Source organism: Lactuca sativa, chromosome 9 (genome assembly GCF_002870075.4).
Source record: "Lactuca sativa cultivar Salinas chromosome 9, Lsat_Salinas_v11, whole genome shotgun sequence".
NCBI classification, from domain to species: domain Eukaryota; kingdom Viridiplantae; phylum Streptophyta; class Magnoliopsida; order Asterales; family Asteraceae; genus Lactuca; species Lactuca sativa.
Window position 1 is genome coordinate 213,453,948 of NC_056631.2, and position 12,671 is coordinate 213,466,618.

At 30.8% G+C, this 12,671-nt stretch overlaps 1 protein-coding gene and 1 long non-coding RNA gene across 2 annotated transcripts; both read right to left on the bottom strand.

Moving 5' to 3' along the window:
• Window positions 1–470: 470 nt before the first annotated feature.
• On the bottom strand, window positions 471–1,657 carry LOC122196021 (uncharacterized). Its single transcript, XR_006187249.2, has 3 exons — window positions 1,410–1,657; window positions 1,180–1,253; window positions 471–748 (listed from the first exon to the last, which is right to left on the bottom strand). It is a non-coding gene; the product is annotated as an uncharacterized LOC122196021 (long non-coding RNA).
• A 3,255-nt stretch (window positions 1,658–4,912) lies between these two features.
• On the bottom strand, window positions 4,913–9,867 carry LOC111899031 (outer envelope protein 64, mitochondrial). Its single transcript, XM_023894913.3, has 13 exons — window positions 9,439–9,867; window positions 8,765–8,917; window positions 8,387–8,511; window positions 8,139–8,264; window positions 7,819–8,001; window positions 7,253–7,397; window positions 6,591–6,759; window positions 6,395–6,529; window positions 6,118–6,318; window positions 5,921–6,048; window positions 5,760–5,811; window positions 5,573–5,642; window positions 4,913–5,174 (listed from the first exon to the last, which is right to left on the bottom strand). Exons 1-13 carry the CDS (start codon window positions 9,696–9,698, stop codon window positions 5,092–5,094), a joined length of 1,830 nt encoding a protein of 609 aa, XP_023750681.1. The 5' UTR covers window positions 9,699–9,867; the 3' UTR covers window positions 4,913–5,091.
• Between the last annotated feature and the right edge of the window lie 2,804 nt (window positions 9,868–12,671).

Consider the following 12,671-nt stretch of genomic DNA (forward strand, 5'->3'; position numbering starts at 1 on the left):
CTCTCTTTCTCTCTCTCTCTCTCTCTCTCTCTCTCTCTCTCTATATATATATATATATATATATATATATATATATATATATATATATATATATATATATATAGGGTTAGGTTATTTTGTTTTTACTAACTATTGTGTGCCAGAATGCACAGATCTGGACCATCGGATGGAATATAATTAAATGTCATGATTTGAGGGTCTATGGTAGTAGAATAGGATAGCATGTACCATATAATCACACAAATTTCAGCATAAGGGCATTTTAGTCAATTAACCTATATTAAAAAAGGAAATTTTCGGATTTTTAGGGATGATTAATTCCTTTATTTTTTAAAAATCTGAATATTTTAAATTAATTCAAATTCAAAAATCCGATTTTATTCGGTCAGAATGATAGAATGTCAACCATAAACTAGTAAATGTATTTTTCGATTTTATTCTGTCAGAATGGTAGTATGCCAAACATAAACTAGTAAATACATTCTGAAAGAATACACAAAATCGATTCTTGAACTAATAATATATCAAAAAATTACATTGTATAATTGTGATTCATTGAATAATAACAAACATTCTGAAAGAATAAACAAGTATAATTCTTAAAAAATAACAACATTCTTAAAAAATGAGTGCGATCATTCTTTAATTCATTCTTCAACCCTTTCCCATCAGGTCTTCAAGCCATTCTTGAAGCCTTTTCTACCATAAATTCATTGCCAAGTAATTTGTAGTGATACACTTGTAAAACCTGCACATTAAACATAAAAATAATTAATTACAATTTTATCAGAATACAACAAATAATATTCTTACAAAATAAACTATTCTGCAAGAATATTTTTTAAGAATTTGTATTATCAAGAATATACCCAACAAACAAAATAAGGAACTAGCATCAACCTATTCTGACAGAATAAGGAACTAACATTCTTTGGGTTTCATGTGTTTCTTCTCGATATGTTCAATGTATTTAACTGCAAATTCTGACAGAATAAGGAACTAGCATCAACCTATTGTTATGAAAATGGCATCCAACCCAACCTAAATTGAGTTATATAGCTCTGAAAAGAATAAGGAACAAAGTGAAGTAAAAACATTAATGATTTTTAACTATTTTTTCATTGAGGCATTTTATCGAACACATGGAGGCCATGACAGAATGTTGTTTCAAGAAATTACCTAAAAATGGCATCCAACCCAAACATCCAAATTTACATGGATTCAAATCAAAATAAGATGAAGAAGAAGATCACCTGTTGGCCATGGAAACAATAAAGAAGATCAAAAACTGCAAACTTTATGAAATTGAATGTCCCATTCGAATGAAAAAGCAACTTCAATTCATAACAAATTAACTTTTTTTATCAATTAATTGAAAGAAACAATAAAGAACATCAAAAAATACATACCTAACGATGATAAACAAGACTTCAAAGTTCAAACGATAAATGCTTTATACAAAATCTCGGATAGATCTCGATGATGATGAAGGTCGATCAACAATTTGATGGTGGTGGAATAGCCACTTGTTGTGGATTTGGTCGACAATGAAGACCACCAAGCATAAAGAAGTTGGAACAATGGTGGTCGGCGGACTATGAGGTGGAGATTGCGACGATCCAGACGTACTGGCGGTGGTCGAAGGTGTTGGTGATGTACGTCTCTGGAAAAAACGGTGGTGTAGGGTTTTAATAGGTAAATAAAAATTGATCCCTTAAATAAAGGGATATCAATTGTTAATTTTGGATATTCATTAATATATATATGTAATATTACTAATTTACCCTTATTTATTTATTTAATTAATTAATTATTTGCTAATTTCTGATTGGTGCATTTAGGCACACAATATTTGCTAAAATTATTTGAACCTCTCTCTCTCTCTCTCTCTCTCTCTCTCTCTCTCTCTCTCTCTCTCTCTCTCTCTCTCTCTCTCTCTCTCTATATATATATATATATATATATATATATATATATATATATATATATATATATATATATATATATATATATATAAGATAAGTATTTTCATTAACATGTATTTAACAAAAGTTTAACTATTTTGTGACACGCGCATATATCTTATGAAATGGGAAGTGATTCGTACATAATAATTTTTTGTCATACACAACAATTTATGCATTATAGAGTTGTACAATACAACACTTTAAAACACAAATTGTTGTGTACGGAGAAAAAGTGTTGTGACATTCATTTTTTTATCAAAAAATATGCTAAGTATGTAAGTTCGATTCTGATGCTTGAAAACAGGAAATATTTGAGGCATCAAATTCCTCAAATAAATCAAACTACAATAAAAGCATAAAACTCATTCCTTTTGTAACATTTACGTATTCCTTAGTACAACTAATTTATCGTTAAAGTGATGATTCGTGGTATGAAAAACTCAATAACTAAATATGTTATTGAGTATCTTTTATTTCAATTTTTATGATTTATAAATTACAAAATAAAAAAGGTTAAACTTACATATATTTTTTTATTAAATATAAATTCAGTTTTGCTATTTCATAATTATTTATAAATGGAAAACATACAACAAGCTACATTGTTAAACTTTTTTTTATGATAAATTCAGTTCTTTTGAAAATCACATCCATAGATCTATGAAACATAACATTTTTATGCATTATCCATTGTATTATATTAAGAAGTTTCACCGCCTCCGGCACGAAGAAACCAAAAGTATCAAACGTAAATGGTATGAATATGTGTTGGTTTTCTACGCACAATTTCTCATATTTTGTGACTTTGCATGTAGCAAGTTTTAGAGCTATCTATTCCGCGTTGAAACTCCCAGCTCTCAAGCCCACGATACCCCTGTAAGGTCCATACAAGCGTGTTTCCATCCAACCCATCAAAAAACCAAAGCGTCAGCCAGTCTAAGGGTTGACATCCTTCTATCGGGTCAGTTAAGAAATTCACAAGACTCTCTTTTTTTATAAAATCATATTTATAGAAAAAAAAAAAAAAAAAAAAAAAAAAAAAAAAAAAAACATATCTTCACCTAGAAAACCTTCTTCTTTCTATATCAAAAGCTTTTTTTTACAAAACATTTTTGTTAAAATAAAAAGTTTTTATAAATATATTTTTTGTATAAATTTGGTCCAAAAGGTTTTTCGCATAGAAGGTGTTTTTATGTGAAAATATGTTGTGTATACAAAAAAAAAAAACATAATTTCACATAAAAAAAACCTTTTTTAAAATTAAAAGAAAAAAAACATTTTTTACGTTAAAAACATATTTTTGTTTGTGCACATATATAATTCGAAAACAAATAACATGTCTAATAGTATTTTCACACAGGATGAAAAAATTATTTTCACATAGGATGAAAAAATTATTCTTGTTTGTGCATCTATATAATTCGAAAACGAATAACATGTCAAAAAATCATTTTTTTAAATATCTTGGTTTTTTATATGAAAATATGTTTTTAGTTTTTAAGCAAAATCTAGTATGCATAACCAATTCAATGTTTTTTATTTTAATATAAACCAATAAATTGTAACACCAATTTTCATTTATAAAAGTTAATAAATAAAAATCTTTGTTTATAAAAATGAAAGTAAAAATATATTGTTTTTTTTTTGCTAAAATAATCAACATGAAAGTAAAAATATATATGTTTTAATATATTTTTTTCACATATAAAAAACCCATTTTAAAAACAATGTTTTTTTAAAAAAATAATATATAGAAAAAAAAAAGGTTTTTTATATGAAAATATTATTTTTGTATAAATATGATTTTATAAAGCAAAAAAGCTATAGGAAACTAAATTTTGAAAAAAAATATATGTAAAAATACTACATTTAGGATAAATTTGTAATAAAATTTTAAAATCTAAGGCAAAAGTATAAATTTTGGAACAAATTTATAATAAAATTTAAAATATGGATCAAATTGTAAATTTAGAAAGCCGGTAATATTTCATATATACAAATTAGGGACAGATCAAGAACAAAAATCAATGGATCCTTCAAACATAAAAGATTAAACAAAAAAAAATATAAAACTTGAGACTTTTTAGTCTTTTTAAGCAAAAACTAATACATAACTGGGGACTTTTGGCAAAAGGTGATACTAAAAGGGGCTATTTCATCAATATATACATATTTGGTGTTTCTTTAGTAAATTTGTAGGATTTTTTTGTTGTAACTCGTACGGATAAAAAGGCTCAAAGTGAATATATATATATATTTTGAATATATATATTTAGATCAGAAATATATATATATATATATATATATATATATATATATATATATATATATATATATATATATATATATATATATATATATATATATATATATATATATATATATATATATATAGACTTAATTGAATATGATGTCAAAATATAAGGACTTTATAGTAAATTTCCCACGTATAAGACTAATTGTGGTTTTAATGATTTCCGATACAAACTGGTGACAGAAACTATTATGTTTTAAGATGTTCAATGGGACAAATCGAGTTATAACTGATGCGCAGTTTATTAGAAATCTCATCTCCTTGAGCGTCTTTGCCAAGAAGGGTAATAAATATTCAGGTGGAGATGGTGTTGGGTTGTGATTAAAACTAATTTTAAGAAAACTAATAGTATTTAGTTATTGAGAAATTAAATAGTCTCTTATTTTTGTTCCAAGAAAATAGATGGTGACCTAGCTATGTTAAATGGCGACAAATGTCATTAAATTTAATTTAAATTTGATTGAGATTTTAAATTCATACACTTGTCATAGTCTTAAATAGGTAGGAAGAAAAGTAGAAATAAAAGATAGGAGGATATTTAATTTCTCTTAGTTATTTACTATGTTATCTTTTGAAGGCCATTGAATGTTGATGGTTGTTTTTGCTTAAAAAATCAATCTCTACAAGCATATTTTATAACAATAGTAAAAATATGATATTCCACAAAATCAATTATAGTATTCATAAATTCACAAAAGGCCAGTTAGACACTACTATTAATATTACAAAAAGTAAAATTTTAAATCTCTCTTTTTCCCGTGAATGTGTTTATCAATTATTTATCAAAATCCAAGAAAGACCAAAAACAGATCAACTTACTAGCTTCCTTAGCCTCTTCTCAGCCCCTTTTGCAACCTTATTTTGTGGTTCTAATACCAGCGCATGCTTAAAATCTGGAAATATTAAATAAATAAATAAATAAATAACATAAGAGTAATTTACATTTTTGGTCCCTAAGACTTTTGCAGTTTTAGTCTCAAAAAGTTCTCTTCAAATTTTGGTCCTTATTTAAGGTTCTTATAACGGTCTTGCAACTTTAGACCCAAAAAATTAATTGGAAAAGTGACCAAAAACATACAAAAATTGAAAGAGAAAACTTTTTGAGACAATAACTGAAATAATAAGTTATACTGAGGGACCAAGAATGTAACTTAGTCAAAATACAGCGATTGGGGGAACCATTCTACTAATTTTACTGATTTAGCCACTTAACTACTAATATAACAATTATAAAAATGAAAAATAATAATAAATAATAGTTCAATCTAACAGAAAAGAAAAAGCTACGCACCTTGAAGAGCCTCTTTGTAATAAAGAACTGATTCTCTAGCAGTTCCTCTCCTTAAATATGCCTTCACATTCTGCAAATAAAAAAAAAAGATACAAATCAATATTATTATAAAAGAATATATGAATTTAATTTAAGTGATTAGCAGCAAACAGCACATATATGATGAGAGTGGAATACACATCATTACCTTCTTATCAAGAGATATTGCTTTGCTACAATCCTCCTCAGCTTGTTGAAAGCTGTGATATAAATATAACCACCATCAACTCAGTAACAAAATATATATATATAACATTTTTTATATAAAAATAAATTAAATTCAAAAAACTTCAAAGTCTAAAAACATACCATCCTAATTCTAAATATGCAGCTGCTCTGTTACAGTAAAAAGTAGCATTGGACTCATCCAACTTAATAGCTTCAGTGTAATAGCTCACAGCTTTATTCCATTGTTTTCCTTTATATGCAGCATTTCCCTAAAACAAACCAAAACAAAATTACTTCTTTCATAGGGTAAAAGGGTAAAAGGGTAAAATGGTAAAAACCTTTTCCTTCAACAATTCAGAAGCATCCATATTCCCATTCAAGTCTAGAGAAGGTGGCAAACTTGTAACAGCATTAACTTGTCCTTGTAAAGATTGATGCATATCCAAAACAGTATCAAGTAGAAATTTATCTGATCCATGAAACGCAATAAACGAAACCCCAATACAAGAATCTTCATGCTTTCCAAAAGGAATGCTGACCTGGAAATTGTTTGTAACATATATTAAATTTTTAATTTTTACAGAGTTGATTTAAGTATATAAAATTATAAATTACCTGACAGCAGCCAGACATAGTAGCAATGCTTAATAGAGCAAATAGCCTCTCATTATATTCAGTCAACAAACCTTTCTTTGAATCAAGTTTTAAAGGGGTATCAGCCACTGTAGGAATAACCAGAATTCCATCATCCTGTAAATACAGAAATAAGTACCTTTAAAGGGTATTTAAGTAAATAATGTATGTAAAGTACCTTTAAGAGACTGCGTAGAGCTGCTCTCATTTCTGTTCTGACTTTATAGTAAGCTTTGATATTTTCATGTGTAGCTGAAATTGCTGCATGAATATGATCAGATACATCAGATCCTAGCCTGGGCTTCACTGTTTTAATCCATTCTTCATGATTGGTTTTGAATTCATATCTGAAAAATCAAAATCATGTTATTATTAGAGTAAATTACACGAATGGTCCCTATGGTTTGGGGTAATTTGCATGTTTGGTCCCTAACTTATTTTTTTAACTCGGAAGGTCCCTATTGTTTGCTTTTATTACGTGTTTTGGTCCCTACTGTTTGTTGTTGTTACGCACTTGGTCCCTATCTTACCTAAAAGTACTATTATTTAAATAGGAAAAAATGGTGGGATAGGTAAGGTAAGGTGAAGGGGGTGGGGTTGGGAGTGTGTTTATCTAAATAAATTAAAAAATCAAGGGCAAAATAGTCTTTTTAGCTAAGATAGGGACCAAACGCGTAACAAAAACAAACAGTACGGACCTTCCGAGTTAAAAAAATAAGTTAGGGACCAAACACGCAAATTATACTAAACCATAGGGACCATTCGTGTAATTTACTCTTATTATTATAAATTATCAGAGCGATTAACTCATTAAAATTCATACATACATATTATACATACCTTTGTAATAACAGCATTGCTGATGAAAGAGCCTTCAAAGCATTTGTTCCATTTTGGAGATTTGATTCCTCATTATGAAAATATTTTAAGCCTGGAACATTTGAACAAATATACTGACCAATATTCATATGCTTTGGTTGTTGATCTGCAAAAAGAACATCATCAAGTTAGTATTTTACTCATTTCATTCCCTCAGTTTGTGGATCCATATAGCAGAAGCAAAAAGCTTCATAAGTTATAATAGAGTAAATTACAAAAATAGTCCCTGTACTTCACCAGAAATCGCAAGCTAAGTTCATTTTTTGAAATCTTCCAAAAGTCATCCTTGACTTCCGAAAGTTTTTTATTATTTGTTTAGAAAACTAAGACAAATAATAGAAAATTCACATAAGAGTAAAAAAAAAAGTCATTTTAGATAAATGAAAAAAGGGTATAAAAGTTGGGGATGAATTTGGAAAGAACTTCAAAAAATGGACAAAACTTGCAATTTTGGGATTTTGGGTAAAGTACATAGACCATTCTTGTAATTTACTCTATGTTAAACAATCTAGGACATAGGAACTTACAACCAGATAACTTTTCAGTTACTTTGCTAACAATATATACAGTTTTCTGCTGAGGGACTTTGGATAACTGAAATAAATCATCAGCCACAACTATTCGCCTTGTCCTTCTAGGCTCAACAGGGTTCAATCTAAGAAGAACATGCCCAACACGATGCAAAACAGAAGGATCACGAGCAAATATTCCTGAAAGAATTTCATCATCAAACACATGAAATATAAAGAAAAAGCAACAAAACTGAAGACTTCTACTGACATGTAGTTTCACAAAAACCAAAAAAGACTACATGAAAATAAACATAGGACATACCAAGACTACATACCAACAGTGTCTAAACTCTGTGAATTAGGGAGAACCCCAATTGTGGATACAACTCCATGTGAAGGCCGGAATCCAAGGATGCCACAAAATGAGGCTGGGATTCTAACTCCTCCAATTGTATCAGTACCTTAGAATTTAACAAAAGACATATGGAAAAGTTAATAGAAGGCATAAAGAGAACAGAAAGAAAGCCTGTTGTAAGATTGCTATAAGTGCTCTTTTGCATTTTTACATATGAAAGAAGAATACCAATTGCAAAGTCAACAAGCTCTGCTGCAACTGCAACAGCTGAACCACTAGAGGATCCACCAGGAACATAGGATGGCATTGCAGGGTTTGTTGGGGTCCCATAATGTGAATTTTCTCCAGTTGTCCTGAAATCATAATCCATAACTCACTTTCAAGCTCCATTGTTTTTACATTTAACTGATGAAAATGCCTGACTAACTAGTTGTAGGAAACATGTTTACATAAGACAAAAGAAGGGGAGATTTAACACATGAAAACACATGGTGTAATAAACGAACAAACAATCCTTGTGTAACTTCTTGTCTTTATGACAAGTTAGATGTTAATAATGTGGTTGTCTTGAATCTTGATAATGAAGATGAATGAAAAAAGGAGTACCCAAAAGATAACTCGTCCATGACAGTTTTTCCAACACAAGTAGCCCCATCCTTCAACAATGCAGTAACAACAATTGCAGTCTTTCCAGCTTCCTCGTGTGTTCTTTTCCAATCTGGGTTCCCGAATCCACTAACATACTCTTTCACATCAAAGCTACAACATAACAGCAGAATTCAACAACAATTACTCTTTTGTTTTTGCGTAATGTCATATGTAGCAGACTTCAAGTGCAAAACTAAGATGAATTTTAATTCAGAGTTGGAAAGGATAAAAGCTTAGTTGTTCTGCTTATATTTCTTGATTGATGTATATAGCTCCCTTTCTACATGAAACACGTTTTGAGTAAAATGGTACTCCATTTAAACACTATCATCATTGTCCTAATGTTTTTTTTTTGAAAGATTCATTCAAAATTTATTTATTTGCCCAATAGACGGTCAAACATTGTGATCCTTTCGGCGTAGCTCTCTTTTACAAATGATACGTATTGCATAAATTAGATACGCTGCAAAGAGAGTACACTCGAGTGCATAACAGCATCATGATACATATCACAAATATAAACGGTAAACTATCATTACCAATGTATCATCATCCAGTGATCCACTTGCGTATAAAAACAATTCAAAAATGCATAGAAATAGACATTAATAGAAGAATAGATATAAACTAACACATCGCTGACGGCAAAATTCAGGCCAGAGAGAGGTTGTTTTGCAGCGGGAGGAGGCGGCTGAGGAAACGGAAGCAGCTCGAAACGCTCTATAAAAGCACCATAATCTTCTCTTATCACATACCTACCTTTTAATCGACGCCTCCGAGTCTCTGCGGTGAGGATCAATATGCCGGCGACGCTGACGCCGATCACGATCCATACTTTTGGGTTTGAGACATTGTTTTTCACTCTCTCCAGATTTATAGCTTTCAACGACATCGATTGATAATCGATTCACCGATTATAAGGTGATTTCTAATGATATAATATTTGATTCAGTGAAGCCGGCGAAGGAGATTCAACGAATTCCGTTTTCAGGGTTTTATGGGAGAGCAAGGGTTTTAGACCGAGAGAAAGCTATATCACGTTATCGTGCGCTCCACGCAGACGGACGGTATAAGTCTATTGCTATTGTGCGCATGTCGCCAAGTGCCCATTGGTGGGTATACGTATATTCGTGAATTATTTGAGTACAATTTTGGTAAATCACAAATATTTATTGTTCACTTTAGTTATCATTTACTTTCTTCATCAATTCATTTTTTTTCTCTTTTTCTCAAAAAATAATTATCAAAAATCTCAAAAACAATAAACAAAAATACAAATATATTGTTTACAAAAAACAATAAGAATAACAATGTCTCCCATAAAAACGGGTAAGAAGAAGGTAAGATGATACTTAGTTTATATTTTTTCCAAATCTGTTATTAAAAAAAAACAAAAAACAAAAAAAAAATAGAAAAATAAATTAAAATCAATTTATAACATTTTCCCACTTTGAATGATCACATGCATATAATCCCTTACCCATTTATAAATCGTCACCGTAAGGGGCGATGGCCCGGAACCTTCAAAATTTCATGGCTCATTTTTATGTATATATTTATATCCGGGAAAATGACTTATGTTTTAAAATTGTTCAAAAACTACCATTCAAGTTCGGTGTGTTCAAAAAACACCATCCAAGTAAACATTTATATAAAAAAACACCAACGAAGTATATTCTTTGTTCAAATTTAGCCATGTGGTAACCGGCAATTATCGGTAAAAAATAAATAAAGGAAAAAAAACAAGAGGAAATGACTCAAAGAGGTAACTATGTTTCAAAATCGTTCAAAAAACACCATCCAAGTTTTGTATGTTCAAAAAACACCATCCAAGTTTTGTATGTTCAAAAAACACCATCCAAGTAAACTTTTTGTACAAAAAACACCAACAAACTATATGTTTTGTTCAAATATTACCCACTAGTAACTGGCTCTTACATGTTAAATGATGACTTTGTTTAACTATTATGACATGACATAATAATTATTATAAATGATATATTCCTCCTTTAAAACTCGATTTAGGGTTTCTTCATGAACAAATGACTTCTTCTTCTCCTATGACTGCTCTTCTTCTTCTAAAGTGATGATCTCGAACTCAAGTCCAAAACCCTAATTCTTGACTTAAGACAAAAAGGGTTCTTTTACCCCTGCCTTAATGGGTCTCTCTACCCCTAAGGCCCAAACTCATAAAAAGCCCCAAAAGGTATCCAAGCCCAACTATAAGGCCTCTAAGGCCCAATATGGCCTAAGAACCCCCAACATGGCCTTAAGCCCAAAAAATGACTTGCTACGATTAGGTGGGCCTGAGGCCTAACTTAAACAAGTCCATGCATACGCCTAACATATGTTGAAGCCTCTACGATTTGGATGTCAAGCTAGTACGCCCGTTGTACTCCTAGCGTACTCGACTAGGGTCAAGAACCGCTAATCTTCCAAAGGACATAACTTCTTCATTCTAAGCCCGATTTCATCCTTCTTTATATCCACGAGAGCTAATTTAGGCATCAGATAACCATACCGAGGGTCTAAAGAATGACGAAATCGGACTTGGAATGAAGAAGTTATGGCCTTCGGAAGATTGGTGGTTCTTGACCCTAGCAGAGTATGTTGGGGGTACGCTAGGAGTACGTCAGGCATACTGGCTTGAAATCCGTATCTCAGAGGCTTCAACATATGTTGGGTGTATGCATGGACTTGTTTAAGTTGGTTCTTAGGTCCACCTGATTGTAGCAGGTCATTTTTTGGGCTTAAGGGCATGTTGGGGGTTCTTGGGCCATATTGGGCCTTAGAGGCCTTATAGTTGGGCTTGGATGCCCTTTGGGGCTTTTTATGGATTTGAGCCTTAGGGGGGGGGGGGAGGCCCATTAAGGGAGGGGTAAAGGAGCCCTTTTTGCCTTTAGTCAAGAATTAGGTTTTGGACTTAAGTTCGAAATCATCACTTTAGAAGAAGAAGAGCAATCATAGGAGAAGAAGAAGTCATTCGTTCATGAAGAAACCCTAAATCGAGTTTTAAAGGAGGAATATATCAGTTACTGTTTTGTCAATAATTATTATGTCATGTCATAATAGTTAAGCCAAGTCATCATTTATCATGTAAGAGCCAGTTACCGGTGGGTAATATTTGAACAAAACATATAGTTTGTTGGTGTTTGTTGTACAAAAAGTTTACTTGGATGGTGTTTTTTGAACATACAAAACTTGGATGGTGTTTTTTGAACGATTTTGAAACATAGTTACATCTTTGAATCATTTCCTCTTGTTTTTTTTCCTTTATTTATTTTTTTACCGGTAGTTGTCGGTTACACAAGGTCAAATTTGAACAAAGAATGTACTTCGTTGGTGTTTTTGTACAGATTGTTTACTTGGATGGTGTTTTTTGGACACACCAAACTTGAATGGTATTTTTTGAACGATTTTGAAACATAATTACCCATATAAGTCATTATCCCTTTATATTATTATAGAAGAAAAAACGAGTATTAAATTGTTGCAGATTCACAGGCAGCGACAAAAAAAGATAAACAAGATTGGAGCCAAAATTAATGGAGAAGACAAAGAGATGTCAATGGATCTTTCACGAGTCTAAGCAATTAAGTGATTGCCTCAATTGGCCTGTCACTAAAGGACCAATGGTCTAGCGGTATGGAGTGACCCTCTCATTTGAGAGGTCATGGGTTCAAGTCTCGGTGGAGACATAGGTGGTTATTTAGGAGTAGATTAGTTAAAAAATAAAAAATAACCCCAACATTACAACATAATTTTTGAATTTTTATTTGCTTTAATTATTAAATTGAAATTGATTTCTGAAAACATTCTTGATTCCGATTTTGATTTGTTAGTAGTGAATTGAAGACGTTCTTGA

Excerpts from the sequence above, each read along its gene's own strand:
- LOC111899031 (XM_023894913.3), bottom strand. The coding sequence starts at position 9,698 with ATGTCGTTGAAAGCTATAAATCTGGAGAGAGTGAAAAACAATGTCTCA. Across the intron at positions 6,049-6,117 it reads CTGAATTGTTGAAGGAAAAG|GGAAATGCTGCATATAAAGG; the intron begins GTTTTTACCATT and ends GGTTTGTTTTAG. Across the intron at positions 5,175-5,572 it reads TTACAAAGAGGCTCTTCAAG|ATTTTAAGCATGCGCTGGTA; the intron begins GTGCGTAGCTTT and ends TAATATTTCCAG.